The following is a 13,949-nucleotide window of genomic DNA, read 5'->3' on the forward strand; positions in this document are numbered from 1 at the left end:
CACTACTACACACACACACACACACACACACACACACACACATAAACACACACACACACACACACACACACACGCGCGCATACCCGCACACCCCAGACACACGTCATACACATACCCTACTCACCCCCCCCCCCCCTCCCTCCTCCTCCTCGGGCACGTGACACCTTAGCGCGGTGCCCGACGAGGTGACCTCAGTGACGCAGTTTGATGCTGGGCTGGTGGTCGAGGCCATCTCGGTCGGATTGCACATGATGAACGAAGAACTGGCTTTCCCGACTCAGTTGCCTCCGTCAATGTCGGCAAAGGTTCGCCTGTGCAACGCCATGGCAGAGGCCGTCAAGGAGCTCGGCTACCGCGGTGAGATTGGCTACGCCTCCATCATTTACACCCACGAGAAGGAGATCCGGGAACTGTTTGTCTGGCTCACCTCCCACATGCAGGAGGTTGGCGGCGTGGCGCCCGAGGCTGCACAGGCCGCGCCCGATCCGGGCTCGGACTCGCGGGCCCAGCTGATGAGGGCCGTCAAGTCGCGGGTCAACGCTCTTGTCAAGCGCGAGTCGTGGCGCTCGCCGCGGCTCCCGCGCCGGGCGTCGATGGTGCAGCGCGGCTCGGGAGCGACGTTTAAGGTTGCCACCGCGCGCCTCTACGCCCCGGGCCGGTACAAGGGCAAGAAGAACGCCGCCGTCCTCCGCTACCTCCGCCGCTACCTGCCGCTGGTCACTCTCCAGCCGCCGGACACCATGGACGTGGCGCCGTCGATCATGGAGGACAATGTGACGCAGGTCCTGCAAAAAGCTGACGTCGAGAACGAGTGGAACACCGCCGGCCTCGAGTCGGGCCTCACCCAGGCCCAGTACTGGGCGACCAAGAAGCAGGCGCTCATGTCCTCGTTTGCCTCGGACATCCACAAGGCGGTCCTCCTCAAGAAGCCCTCGCTCGAGTCCGAGTCCAAGGGCGCGCTCCGTGCCACCCACCAGTCGCTCTTTGTCCTCTCCTCCATGTTCAAGACTGGTAAGTCGAACCCGGCGCAGGCCGCCGTTGCCAAGGAGGCCGACGCCGAGCCGGTCGAGACCGAGGAGCAGGTCGCCGCCAAGCGCGCCGCCATCCTCTCGGACCTGCAGGCCGAGGAGGATGAGCTCTCGTACAACATCTCGGACGCAAACCGCCGTATTGCCGCTCTTGATGCCGAGCTGCACACGCTGCAGGAGCGGTTCAAGACTGAGGTGGCCAAGAAAAAGGAGCTCGAGGCTGCGTACATGTTTGAGAAGCGGGTCTTTGACGCCCTGGATGACCCCGAGCCAGCCATCGCCGAGCTCACCGCTAAGGTCGCCGCCATGCGCAAGGCGCTCGTCGAGCTGGCCGGGAAGTGGGAGCTCCGGCGCGCCCCGCTTGTGGCCAAGATCCGCGAGCTCAAGTCGGGCGAGGGTGACACCATGATCGAGATCAACGCGCTCATGGGCGCCATCCGCGACATCCGCGACGCCATGAAGGGCGTCATGGACGAGGGCCGCGAGCAGGAGGCCATCTACCAGGGCCTTCTCGCCGAGTACAAGGCCCTGCCCAAGGACATCACCCGCTCGCACTACACCAAGCGCATCCTCGACATTGTGGCACAAGTCCGCAAGCAAAAGGTCGACATCGACAAGGTTCTCATCGACACCCGCGCCCTCCAGCGCGACATCAACACCGTGACCGAGAAGCTCAAGCGCTCGTTTGCCATCACCGACGAGCTTATTTACGAGGACGCGCCTAACGACAAGGACGCCAAGGCCTCGTACCGCGCCCTCGCCTCGCTTCACTCGCGCTTTGACGAGCTCATCGAGACAGTCCGCTCCATCGGCCATCTCGGCAACGAGATCCGCGACCTCGAGGCCAAGCACGCCAAGCTCGCCGACGCCAACGCCTCGCTCCAAGTCGATCGCCTCGAGGCCGACTATGAGGCCATTCGCTCCGAGAACAAGCAGCTAATTGCCCGCCTCAAGGCCATCGCCGAGGGCCTCGACGACCCAGGCGCCAACGCCGACGATGACGCCGATGCCGACGACGACGAGTACGACGACACCGACGCTGACTACGACGAGGTGGAGTACGAGTACGAGGAGGTCGATGACGATGATCTCTTCGCCGCGGGCGACGATGCCGACGACGACGCTGACGATCCCGACGGGGACGACGACAGCGACGAGTAGCTCGCGTCCGCGGCCTGCGAAGGAAACGGGCCTCGTTTACCGCCGTCTACATAAAATCGAGGTCGTCCGCAAGCGCAGCGAGGTCGCTCTCGGAGAGCGCCGCCAGTGCGTCCTCAACCTCGACCTCGGACTTTGTCCGCGGCCGCGACTTCTTCTTGGCGGCGGCGGCGGCCTTCTTACGCTCGACGGCGTCCCAGTCTTTGAGATCCTTGTCGCGGCCCTTGTACACGACGTAGTCGTTGCCAATCGTGGACTCGAGGGCTTCAACAATGAGGGCTTCGCGCAGCTTGTCGCGGTCGATCTTGGCCTTGGGCATCGCCTCGACCTGCTTGACCACCGACGGCTTGAGCGCCGGCTTCTGGCCCGAGAGCTCGAGCGCGAGCTCCGCGAGCTCTGCCTCGCTCAGTCCCTCGAGGATCTCCTCCTCCTCGCGGGTCAGGGGTGCGGCTGCAGCATCAATGGCAGCGGCGGCCTTCTTACCCTTCTTACCCTTCTTGCCCTTCTTGCCGCTCTCCTCATTGGCGCTGCTCGCCGCGGCTTCCGCCGCAACCTTCTCCTTCTCGGCGCGGCGCTTGGCGGTAAACGACTCGTCACTGCGCTTCTTGTACTCTTTCTTCTTGCGAGTCACGCCGCCTTTGGTCACCTTGACCGCGGCCTTTGGCTTCTCGGCCGCGGGCTCGGGAGCGTCGGCAGGCGCCTCGTCCTCGCCGCCGGTTGCAATGAGCTGCGAGATGTCCTCTGCGGCGTTCGGGTCGATGGCGCCGGCCTTGGCCTTGTCCTTCTTGGGCGTTTTCTTCCCCTTTTTGTCTTTCTTGGGCGTCTTGGACCCCTTCTTGCCGTTCTTGTTGTTCTTGTCGTTCTTGCCCTTCTTGCCCTTCTTGCCCTTCTTGCCCTTCTTGCCCTTCTTGGGCGTGTCGTCGGTAGCGTCGGCGGTGTCGGCAGCGGCGTCGGCAGCGGTCGAGGGCTCGGTCTCAGCCTCAGATGCAGGTTCGGGTGCGGGCGCGGCCTTGTCCTTCTTGGGTGTCTTGGACCCCTTTTTGTCGTTCTTGCCCTTCTTGCCCTTCTTGCTCTTCTTGCCCTTCTTGGGCGTGTCGTCGGCAGCGGCGTCGGCAGCGGTCGAGGGCTCGGTCTCAGCCTCAGATGCAGGTTCGGGTGCGGGCGCGGCCTTGTCCTTCTTGGGCGTCTTGGACCCCTTCTTGTCGTTCTTGCCCTTCTTGCCCTTCTTGCTCTTCTTGCCCTTCTTGGGCGTGTCGTCGGCGGTGGCGGTAGCGTCGGCGGTGTCGGCAGCGGCGTCGGCAGCGGCGTCGGCAGCGGTCTTGGCCTCGGCCACACCGACAGCTTCGGCCACACCCTCACCCTCACCCTCACCCTCAGCCAGAGCCACACCCTCGGCCCCGGCTACGGCTTCAGGATCAGGAGAAGCCTCACTATCAGCCTTGGACGAGTCTCCCACAGCCGTCACCGACGGACCGGCAGCAGCCTTCACCGCCTTGACCGGACCCGCCGTACCACTTGCGCCAACTACCACACCGCCCCCCCCCCCCCCCCCACCACACACACACCCATCCGCCCCAAGCCACACCATGAGTACCCGCGCATACCACCAGCAAGCCCGGACCGACCACCAACTGTGCCATGGGCTCATGGCTGCAAGCCATGTTCAGGTGCAGGGTCACACTGCGGGGGAGTCACACAGGCATGCGGCACGTACTCCAGGCAACAAGCAGAGAGTCGCCAGCAGCAATGCCGAGGTCCTTGGTCGTCTTGGTCATGTCCAGCAAGGAGGCATGCTCAATGGGTGCGTCGGGCGAGGAGAGGCCGAAGAGACCGTACTTGGCCATGCGCTTGGTGCCCTTGAAGCCGACCTTTTTCAGCGTCCTCTCCTTAAGCTCATGCAATGGCAGCTTGTTGGTCACTTGCACCTCATCATGCACACTACGTTCGCCGTCCTTGGTCACAACAACAATGTTCAGCTTGGGCATGGTCCTCCAAGAATGATCTTTGCTCCACTTCCCGCCTTGCCTCTCTTCGTTCCCTCTCTCTCTCTCTCTCTCTCTCTCTCTCTCTCGCTGGCGCTTTTTCGGGAGAAAAGTGCTTCGTTCACTGGCACGCTGACACGCCGGCTCGCTGGCACGCAGACAGGTCGATACGCCGACACAGCGACACGCAGACACAGCGACACGCAGACACGCTGACACGAAGACTGGCCGATACGCAGACACGCTGACATGCCGATACGCAGACACGCTGACATGCCGATACGCAGATACACCGACACACAGACACAGCGACACGAAGACTGGCCGATACGCAGACACGCAGACATGCCGATACGCAGATACACCGATACACAGACACAACAATACACAGACACAACAATACACCGATACGCCAATACGCCAATACAGTGTCAATCGCCCACAACAGTGTGATCTGCGACCAAATTCATTCCGCCTCCGCCTCTCCCTCCCTCGCACCCGGTGATGGTCTGTCTCTACATTACTTTGGCTTAGCTCTGCGGCGTGAAGACGTGGACGGTTCCAGAGTCCGATGCAACGTACAGCGCGGCGGCCTTGGGCGCAAAGACGACTGCGGTAGCCGCGCCCTCGGGTGAGTTGAGGGTGACGATCGCCGCCGGAGACTGCTCCGGTGCGTCGTCGCCGTCGTCAGCGGCAGGATCCATGCTGCCGTAGATGGCCACCTGCTCGCCCACGCCCACCGCAAGGTACGTTCCGGTGGCGTCAAAGCCGAGCGCCGAGACCGGCGCCGAGTGGCGGAGGACGCGGAAGACCTGCTGGTTGCGCAGGTCAAAGGCACAGACCGTGCCGTCGGCAAAGCCGCCGGCAACCACGTACCCGATCTCCGAGAACGCCACGTGGGTGCAGCTGCCGGCGCCCGCAGGTGCCGCCAGCTCGGCAATCCGGGCCATCGTCTGCAGCGACCAGATCTCAACACATCCAGCCTCGGAGGCCGCACCAAGGATGAGCCCGTCTGGGTGAAAGGCGACCGCGTGGAGCGGCGCCGTGTTGCCGCCGCGCGCCTCGGCGCCCTTCTGCGTCACCACAGCGCCGTCGCTCGCCGAGTACAGCGCCAGCGTCCCGTCGTCCGAGCTCGTCACGTACAGCTTGCCGGTGTGGTGGACGTCGACGCCGGTCACCGCTCCATTGTGCACCTTGTTGTGCAAATGGGTCTTGTGGTAGCTCCCGCTTTCATCGCGGGTCCACATCCGCGCGCTCCCGTCGCTCGACGCCGTGTACACAACGCTTGCCCCGTCGGCCACCGCCGCCGCCGCCGTCACACGCCCCTTGTGCCCGCGCAGCGTCGCCACCACACTCCCGTCCACCGCCGATGCAATCTTGACCACTCCGTGGCCTGAGCCGACCACAAGCGTCTGTCCGTGACTCGCCACGTGCTCACCCGCAGCCACGCCCGCGGCCACCGGCACCGCCACCGAGATCCCGCCCTTGTCTGCAGGGAAGACGTGGGTGAGCGGCACCTCATCTGCCGCCGCAAACTCAGCCACCATCGACGTCGTAGCCATGTCCGGCGGTGGCACTGCCTTCTTCCGCAGCTTGCGCACCGCCTTGCCCGCCTTGCTCAACGCCTTGAACTCGGCCGGCGAGAAGACATCCGCCGGGCCGTCGCCTGCTGCTGGAGCTGCAGCAGCCGCCGAAGGAGCCGGAGCTGCCTCGCCAGCCACGTCCATTGCCGCCACGCCCGAGTCCGTCCCGTTGCCCGCAGCTCCACCGCTGGTGGCAGGCGTCGGGAGCGAGGCCGGAATCGACTTGTTGAGGGCCGTCAGTGCGGCGCGGGCCTCATCGCGCTCGCGCACCAGGCGGGCAATGACCCGAGCAGCTGCGTCGTTCTTGTACAGGGCATGAGCCAGCTCCTGGCGGGTGGCCAGCAGTGCTTGCTTGACCTGGAACGACTCGAGCATGACCGCGTCCCACTCTGCCTGAAAGGCAGCGAGCATGCCCGGGATGGAGTTGGCTGAGGGCGGGCGGGGCGCCGCAAAGGCCGTCTTTGGTGCCACCACCTCGATCAGCTGATCCATGCCCAGCGGATTGCCGGTGTGCGGACAGCGTCCGTCGCTCTCCAGATGCTGCCCAATGAGCCGCTTCTCGTACACATACCCCGTAGCCGGGTCCACCACAGGCTCCTTAGCCACCGTGTTCGACACTGCATACCAAAGAAGGGAAGGAATGAGTGAGTGACCAGTATGTATGCTGTCGTAAGGGGGGAGGGGAGGGGGGGGAAGGGGAGGAGGTGCTGGTACTGGCTGGCCCTTTGCCCGGCTGGCTGGCCGGGGATTAGCTGCTTGCGTTGGTACGAGGTCGCTGGCCGGAGGGGGGGGGGGGGGGGGGGGGGGATGGGCTGCTTAGCACCAGCTAGACCAGACACATGACCTTCCGCACAAGCACACAAGCACACAAACTCACTCACTCACTCGTGTGTGTGTTCATATGGGTGTGGCTGGGGCGAGTGTGGGTACGTACGGGAGCAGAACATGATGTGCGAAGTGGGGTGCCGACCGGGCGGGCTGGTCGCTGGTTGGTGGCTTGTCGGCTCGTCGGTTCGTCAGCAGCTGCTGACTCTACGCCTGATGCAAGCGCAATATGCATTGTGTAGCGTATCCATGACAGGTGATCATATGCTGTGCTCGCTCGGTGGCGCGCTTTTGTGTCGGCAGGTGCCTACGACTGGACAGGGACGTCGGGGTGGCCCCATCGCGGATCAGATGTGTGCAGGTGTGGGACGGCGGCGTACTTGGGCCACGGAAAGATGACTACTGCGGCGAGGACAGCCTGCACCATCGGTGTCGGCCGCTTGTCGCCACGGAGGAGGGCGATGCGCTCGGCCGGCGCAACAACGTTAGACTCGCGGAGGAGACGTGCCGGCGCCGACAGCGACCCTCTGTTCAGCAATTCAGCCAGGAAGCTACACGCATGCTCCGGATGCGCATACATTTTGTCAGCGAGGGCGGCCGAGAGCTTGTCGCGGGCGAGGTTGCCTTCCTGGTGGGTGTATGCCCGTAAAAAGAGCGCGCGGGCGTAGGTGTCGTGGAAGACGCCTGCAGCCTCGAGGAGAGGGAGGACATAGATGCCGTCGAACGGTATAGTCCCACGCTTCAGCTGAATCATGATCGGGTCGTAGAGCCACTCGATGTAGGTCCCGAGTGAGCGCGCCGGAAGTGGGACCTGGATCCGAGTGGCGAGACCATCGGTGCCGTACTCGACGATGAAGCCGCGGTCGGCGGCCATGGCCTCGGTCCAGGCTTCAGTGTCAACGACAAACGGGTGGTGGCACGCCGGATCCGGCTGCAACGATACTTCGCGGGGAGTGGTCGCGGACGCGTTCATGGCCTCGCGATCGACGACAGCCGCAAACGCCGCTGATCGCAGCGCGAGGACCACTCGGTGGGCGCGGATGGCGAGCGGCGGCTCACCGGGCCAGGTCGACTCGACAACCACGTCGGACGTGGCGAGGGCAAATCGCTCCGTCCACGGGTACGTCCGAAATGGGTTAGGATACACCTCGGGATCAAGAAGGTGGTCAAATGTGGTGATGTACGTCCCGTTGTTGAATTGCTCACCGGCGACTGTCCCGTTGTACACCGCCGAGTCCACGGTTTTGGCAAACGAGTGGATCCAGGACTGCGAGAGCGTGAAGATGGAGACTGCACGCCGCAGCTTTGAGAGATCATCCATGGTAACAAACGCCGGCATGGCGGTGAGGGTGCGCGGGAGGCGCAACAAACTTGCCTCGCCAGCCGAGAGATCGGCCCATGCTCGTGGCAGCGGGCCGACCGCCAAGGTGTTGACTTCAAGCGGAACAGGTGGGTCGTTGACGGCGGCCATCATCTCGGCGTCGTTGTAGAGCTTCTTCTTGCGGTGGCTCTTGGTGGCAATCGCCTTTTCAACTGCGCGCACATGGCGAAAGTCGGAGTCGTTGGCAAGAGAGATCCGCGAAAAGTACGGTGCGTAGAGCCCGGCAGCGAGCGGCGAGTAGAGCGGGAGGCTCTCACGCCCGCATGCATCGGGCTCGATGAGATACAGCTCGGCGTCGGCGAGGCGGGAAAACTTTTGATCAAGAACCGCAAGAACGCTGTCGCTGTACCCGAGCTTGCCTGGGTAGCAGGCGGGGCGGGCGGTCCTGGAGGCCTGCGAGTCGAGGTTGATGCTGCCGACTTGCGGCAACGGCGCGCGCAGCGTCGGTAGTTGCGGCTTGGGCAGCGTCGGATCGGCAATAAACGCGCTCACCACTGCCGCTACCTTGCGGACGAAACGAATGAGCTTGGCAGTGATGAACGCCGAGAACTGGCCTGACTCGATGTGGTAGTTGTAACCGGCCTCGTGGAGCCTGCGGGCGAGGAGCCACGCCGAGCGCGGCTTGGGCGCGCTGAGTGCGACATCAAGCGGCATGTCGCCGCCGACCGGCGAGCGGGTCACGCTCACGCCAGCCGCGCCTCTGCTGCCTGACGGTCCGGCGCCATCGTCCCCTCCGATCATCATCCTGCAGAGGACGCGGCGACCGACGTCGGCAGCAGTCTGTGGCGACGAGTCGGGCTCCAGCTCGGCTGCGATGGCGGAGGTCAGGCCACTCAGATCGACAGGCGTCGGCGAAGAGTCGTGATTTGCCACGAGGAAGAAGTGCACGTGATCCGGCGAGCGGTCGGCGAACATGGTGCGGGCGGTCTCGGCCCACACGCCGATGGCGCTTGCCAGCGACTTTGGATCGGTCAGCGAGTACACAAGCATGACGGCGACGTAAGGCTCGGGCACGGCACGTGATGCGTCCCACTGATAGCGGGATGACAGGCACGAGGTATCTGGCGTGGGCAAGTTGGCGACGCTGGTCGGGACCCACGTAAAGCCGACCCGGGTGCCTGGACCGAGCGCCCCGGCCTCGGCCGAGACTGCCTCATTGCTGCCGGATATGTACCCGCGGGCGAGCGCATTGGCCAGTTTGGAAGCCCCGGATGAGTCATCGCCGAACATGACTATGTGGAGACGCTGAGCCATGGTGGCGGTGGTGGGGGTGGAGGAGGTGGGGAGGGGATGGGGGGGGGGGATGGGGGGTGGACAGGTGTTAGGGGGTTTGAGTGAGGAGCTGTGCTTCCATTGCTCGAATGGGGGGAGGGGGTGCGTCCAACAACAACAATCGTTAACCAACGATTATTCCACACACACTGCAACAACAGCAATCGTTAGCCAACGATTATTCCACACACACTGCAACAACAACAATCGTTAGCCAACGATTATCCCCCACACACTGCAACAACAACAATCGTTAGCCAACGATTATCCCCCACACACTGCAACAACAACAATCGTTAGCCAACGATTAACCAAGTCCAAACCCTCGTGCTCGCCCGGCCACACCCCTCTGTGCCACACATGGCGTACGCCACAGGCGACGACCATGCCCGAGCCGTCTTCACACGAATAGACGAGGTACGCACGCCCCCCCCCCCCTCCCTCCCTCCCTCCCTCCCTCCCTCCCTCCTCTTCCCCACACCCACTCACCACCACCACCACCACCACCGCCAGACCCTCGCCGCCATGGCCTCGACCAGCAAGCTGTCCAAGACCAAGACCAAGGAGGTGATCGATGCGCTCCGGCAGGGCCTCCAGCTGGTCATTGCGGCGCCGACGGTGGCGACGGTCATGACTGATGGCACGGCTCTCGCGCTGGACGCTGTCATGCTGGACGGACGCCTCCCGCATCGGATCCGGTTCCTCGCCGGCTGGATCCTCCGTGCCGCCGGCGAGAACCAGGGTCTGTACAACTCGTCAGCACGAGTCATCGGCTCACCCGGCCAAACCGTCTTTCATCTTCCGCTCGCGCTTGCTCTCTGTCCCGCTCGCCGCCAGAGAGCGCAAAGATCGCCGAGTTTGTTCCGCTCCTCGACCTCTCGCCGGCAGGCAAGTCGCTCACCCGCGCGTGCTCGCTCATCGCGTACGCCACGGTTGCGATCGAGGGCGTGGTGGACGGCAACGAGGCGGCAGCACTCCATGCCGTCTTTGACGAAGCTCTGGCCTCGGTCCTCGCCCGTGGCTACACCCAGCCTGCGGTTGAGCGCAAGCGCGAGTCGGTGTGGGGATTCGGCTCGTCGAGCTCGGGCAGCGGCTCAGGCGGGCCAGTCGAGGTAACCGAGCTTGACGGCTCACGGGCTCTCGGCCCAGCGACCATTCTCTCCATCACCGGCAAGTACTCGCACGAGCAGCTCTTTGCGGCGCTCGCCTTTTCATTGGTGCGAGAGCTGCTGAGCGCAAACGCCTCGGTCCACAGCCCGGCGCTTCGCGACGCACTGCTTGGCTACTGCATGCGGCTGCTAGCGCAGGCTGAGAAGACCGAGTCGGCCTCGCTCTTTGACTCGCTCGCCAACGCCTCTGGATTTACACTTTCGCGGACCAAGGCCCACCCAATCGACGAGGCTTCGCTGCAGGCTGCGACCGTCGACGTGGTGCGGCTGCTCGACACCCTCGCCGCGCAGGATCCAGACGTCATCCCGGACGTTTTTCCCATTGTGCAGCGGCTGTATGCACGCAACCTCAAGCGGCCTGACGGCTTTGTCTTTCTCGCCCTTCTCCGCTTCTTCCTCCACCACTCGGCCGCGGTCGGCTATGACACCGACCCGGTCTTTGCCGCCTTCTTTCAGGGCTTTCTGGGAAACCACGTCGACGACACGCTGCTAACGACGGCGACGCTCGGGTTCTGCCTCGGCGCCGCCGACGAGCTCGCCGCCAGCACCGGGGTCTTCAAGCACTACTACCCAGTCCTCCTCCAGGCCATCGCCTTTGCCCCGCACACTCTCGCCGCTGACGCGCTGGCCCTGCTGCCGCGCATCGCGTCGAGCGCATCGGCCGTGGAGCTTCTGCACTCGCTCCTCGATTTGCCGCTCATGTCGGCCACGATGGAGACCCGCCGTGCTGGCGGCGCCGCCGCCGCCGTCTACCGCGTCCTCTACAACTACGTGCTCCGGACTGAGGCCGGCGTCTCGATCAACTTTTGGGAGTCGACCACAACCGCCGAGCTCATGTCGTCGTTCTGCGCCGAAATCCGCATGTCGCCGCGCATCCACGCCGCCGCCCAGCTCGCGCCGGCGCTACTCACCGCCTTCTTCGACGTTGTCCTCGCCCTCCCACACCTTGACTCGAGCCTCGCCACCACGCTCTTTACTCATGCCCTTGCCCGCTTTGAGCAGCTCTTTCTCCTTGACCTCTACACCGTCGCCGTCCGTGGGGTTCTTGTCGAGTACGTGCTCGCGCTTATCTCGCGCTTTCCCATCCTCGTCGCCACCGCCCGCGACGACATTGTGGCTGTTCTCGCCGGCGGCGCCACGCCAGGCACCCTCGAGCTCCACACCGCGCTCACCTGGGCGGTTGGCCAGTACGCTGCACCCGAGACCTCCCCGTCGTTCACCTCGGAGGTCCTCGACGATCTCCACTCGACACTCCAGGTCATGGTTTTTGAGCACATCGCGTCGGCCGCGCAGGGTCGCGACGTGCTCGCCGCCCTCGGCTTTGAGCCCGACGTCCTCAACAGACTCATGTACATCCTCATCTCGGCCCTTGCCAAGCTCGCCGCTCGCTACCAGACCCTCACTCCCTCGGTCACCCTCTGCCTCACCAAGCTCATCTCCAAGGCCGATCTCTTCGATCCGTACGTCATCTCGGCCGCCTCGCAGCACATCCGCCTCCTCCAGTTCCCCGGCATGGCCGCCGCCCTCCTCGCTGCCCCGACCCAGCCCGGCTACGTCGACGACAACTCCTCGCTCGCCTTTGTCCTCCAGGCCCACACCTCCATGCTCGGCTCGCGCGAAGCTTTCGGCGAGGTACATGCCTTTCACAATGGATAATTCATCCATCATACCGCTGAAGAAGTAGACCAACGAGACATCGAGCGAATGAAAACGAGAATCGCGGAAAAAGTAGGGTGCATGCAGGTGAAAAACAGAGATCTCCGGTCAACGCCAGATACCTCAGTTTCCCCTCAGCTTCCCCAGTCGTATCCCACTCAGCTAGACGAGTACCACGCATCCCCCCCAGATGTCTTACTTGTCCCACAGCTCCACTTCCCCATCTCCGATCCCCCCTCCCTCCTGCTCACCGCTTCCCTCATCCCCACCCTTCCCGCCGCTGCCAATTCGGCCAGCCAACCCAAGATTCACCAAACGACTCGGGCCGGGACCGAGACGGGCAGCGGCAACGGGCACACGGCTCTCCTGCACACCCAGTTGAGACCATGTCGCGAGTGCTGTCGAACGGAAAGGCGCAGCCTTCGCCGACGCTGAGCAAGGAGAAGCGGGCGCGGTTTCGGGAGGCGTTTGCTCGGATGGACCACGACGGGTCGGGCCAACTCAACGCTAACGACATTAGCGAGCTGCTCAGCAGGCTCGGGTACGAGGTGACGCGGGAGGAGGTGCTGGGCTACATCGGCGAGGTGGACGAGGATGGTGATGGCGAGATCTCGTTTCCAGAGTTTGTGGACATGCTGACGCTGCACAAGAACGCGGTTCTTGCCGGAGTCGTCGATGATCTCATTCTCTCGGACGAGCAGATTCGCGAGCTGGAGGACGTGTTCAACCTGTTTGACGCTGATCGCGATGGCACCATTTCGGCGAGCGAGCTTGAAAAGGTGCTGCGTGATTTGGGGCAAGAGGTGGATCATGACGAGCTGGTGGAGATGATTGCCGAGGTGGACGAGGACGGCAACGGGGTCATCGACTTTGACGAGTTCTGCCTCATGATGTCGCGGCGGATGAAGGACTCGGACCTGCAGTCGAACATTGCGTCTGTCTTTTCGCTGTTTGATCCCGACGAGACCGGCGCTGCCACGCCCGACGCCATCGTCTCGGTCTTTGCCTCGGTCGGCGAGACCATCACCCGTGCCGATGCGGTCCGGCTCCTTCGGGCCGCCGACGCCGACCACGACGGCTACGTCACGCTCGATGACCTTCTGGACGTCATGGGCATCACGCGGTCGGGCTCGTCGGCCTCGCTCCACACCATGTCGGCGCTCAATCTCTCATCGTTCCTCTCGTCGTCACAGAGTCTGGCGTCGCTTGCGCGCGACGGGTAGTTTACGCGTCGGGCGAGTCGTGCTCAGCGAGGAGGGCCTTACTCGCCTGCAGAGCGTCGTTGGCGGCGGCGACCGCGGCGCCGGCGTCCTCGGACGACGCCGGGTCGACTGCCTGGGTCTCCATGACCTCCTCGAGGTCCTCGACAGCTGCGGTGAGCCGCTTGATGCAATCTGCGATCATCATGTGCGACTCGGCAGCGACGGCCTTCTGCTTGTTCACATCGTACTCGTCGCGGCCTTCGGCCTCGTACTTGCGAACGCGCTCGGCCTCGCGCTCAGACTCTTCCTTGTACCCGTGTGTCTCGCGCGAAATGCTGTATGTCGATGGCCAGCACAGCATCCATCATTAGCAAGTGTGGCGATCAAAGCACACCCATGACCATCCCCAGCACATCCACAGCCATCATGACCATCCCCAGCACATCCACAGCCATCATGACCATCCCCGCACATCCACATCCACCATGACCATCCCCAGCACATCCACATCCACCATGACCATCCCCAGCACATCCACAACCATCATGACCATCCCCAGCACATCCACATCCACCATGACCATCCCCAGCACATCCACATCCACCATGACCATCCCCAGCACATCCACAACCTTCTTTCCATCCCCAGCACATCCACATCCACCATGACCATAGCCTCCTCCACATCCACCAT

At 63.7% G+C, this 13,949-nt stretch overlaps 6 protein-coding genes across 6 annotated transcripts in view; 2 read left to right on the forward strand and 4 right to left on the reverse strand.

The window, feature by feature from the left end:
* Positions 1-293: 293 nt before the first annotated feature.
* AMSG_10189 (coiled-coil domain-containing protein 22) lies at positions 294-2,189 on the forward strand (the record flags this gene model as incomplete). Its single annotated transcript, XM_013897943.1, has 1 exon — positions 294-2,189. The coding sequence occupies one exon, from the start codon at positions 294-296 to the stop codon at positions 2,187-2,189; it is 1,896 nt and encodes a 631-aa protein (XP_013753397.1).
* An 18-nt stretch (positions 2,190-2,207) lies between these two features.
* AMSG_10190 (uncharacterized protein) lies at positions 2,208-4,254 on the reverse strand. Its single transcript, XM_013897944.1, has 2 exons — positions 3,901-4,254; positions 2,208-3,710 (listed from the first exon to the last, which is right to left on the reverse strand). The coding sequence occupies exons 1-2, from the start codon at positions 4,169-4,171 to the stop codon at positions 2,236-2,238; spliced, it is 1,746 nt and encodes a 581-aa protein (XP_013753398.1). The 5' UTR covers positions 4,172-4,254; the 3' UTR covers positions 2,208-2,235.
* Positions 4,255-4,621: 367 nt separating this feature from the next.
* AMSG_10191 (uncharacterized protein) lies at positions 4,622-6,709 on the reverse strand. Its single transcript, XM_013897945.1, has 2 exons — positions 6,686-6,709; positions 4,622-6,368 (listed from the first exon to the last, which is right to left on the reverse strand). Exons 1-2 carry the CDS (start codon positions 6,696-6,698, stop codon positions 4,699-4,701), a joined length of 1,683 nt encoding a protein of 560 aa, XP_013753399.1. The 5' UTR covers positions 6,699-6,709; the 3' UTR covers positions 4,622-4,698.
* Positions 6,710-6,883: 174 nt separating this feature from the next.
* Positions 6,884-9,187, reverse strand: AMSG_10192 (uncharacterized protein; the record flags this gene model as incomplete). Its single annotated transcript, XM_013897946.1, has 1 exon — positions 6,884-9,187. One exon carries the CDS (start codon positions 9,185-9,187, stop codon positions 6,884-6,886), a length of 2,304 nt encoding a protein of 767 aa, XP_013753400.1.
* A 567-nt stretch (positions 9,188-9,754) lies between these two features.
* Positions 9,755-13,659, forward strand: AMSG_12329 (uncharacterized protein; the record flags this gene model as incomplete). The annotated part of the gene is made up of 3 exons (XM_013897998.1): positions 9,755-10,018; positions 10,078-12,030; positions 12,438-13,659. 3 exons carry the CDS (start codon positions 9,755-9,757, stop codon positions 13,275-13,277), a joined length of 3,057 nt encoding a protein of 1,018 aa, XP_013753452.1. The 3' UTR covers positions 13,278-13,659.
* AMSG_10195 (uncharacterized protein) overlaps positions 13,279-13,949 on the reverse strand; it is a gene marked incomplete at both ends in the record, with an annotated part of 1,634 nt that continues 963 nt past the window's right edge. Inside the window, 2 exons of the mRNA XM_013897947.1 lie at positions 13,279-13,563; positions 13,735-13,890. Coding sequence (XP_013753401.1) covers positions 13,279-13,563; positions 13,735-13,890 — 441 coding nt within the window. The remainder of the gene's footprint in view (positions 13,564-13,734; positions 13,891-13,949) is intronic.

The sequence above is a fragment of the Thecamonas trahens genome (assembly GCF_000142905.1).
Source record: "Thecamonas trahens ATCC 50062 unplaced genomic scaffold supercont1.61, whole genome shotgun sequence".
In the NCBI taxonomy this organism is placed as follows: domain Eukaryota; order Apusomonadida; family Apusomonadidae; genus Thecamonas; species Thecamonas trahens.

Excerpts from the sequence above, each read along its gene's own strand:
- AMSG_10190 (XM_013897944.1), bottom strand. The coding sequence starts at position 4,171 with ATGCCCAAGCTGAACATTGTTGTTGTGACCAAGGACGGCGAACGTAGT. Across the intron at positions 3,711-3,900 it reads CTCTCTGCTTGTTGCCTGGA|TTGGCGCAAGTGGTACGGCG; the intron begins GTACGTGCCGCA and ends GCGGTGTGGTAG.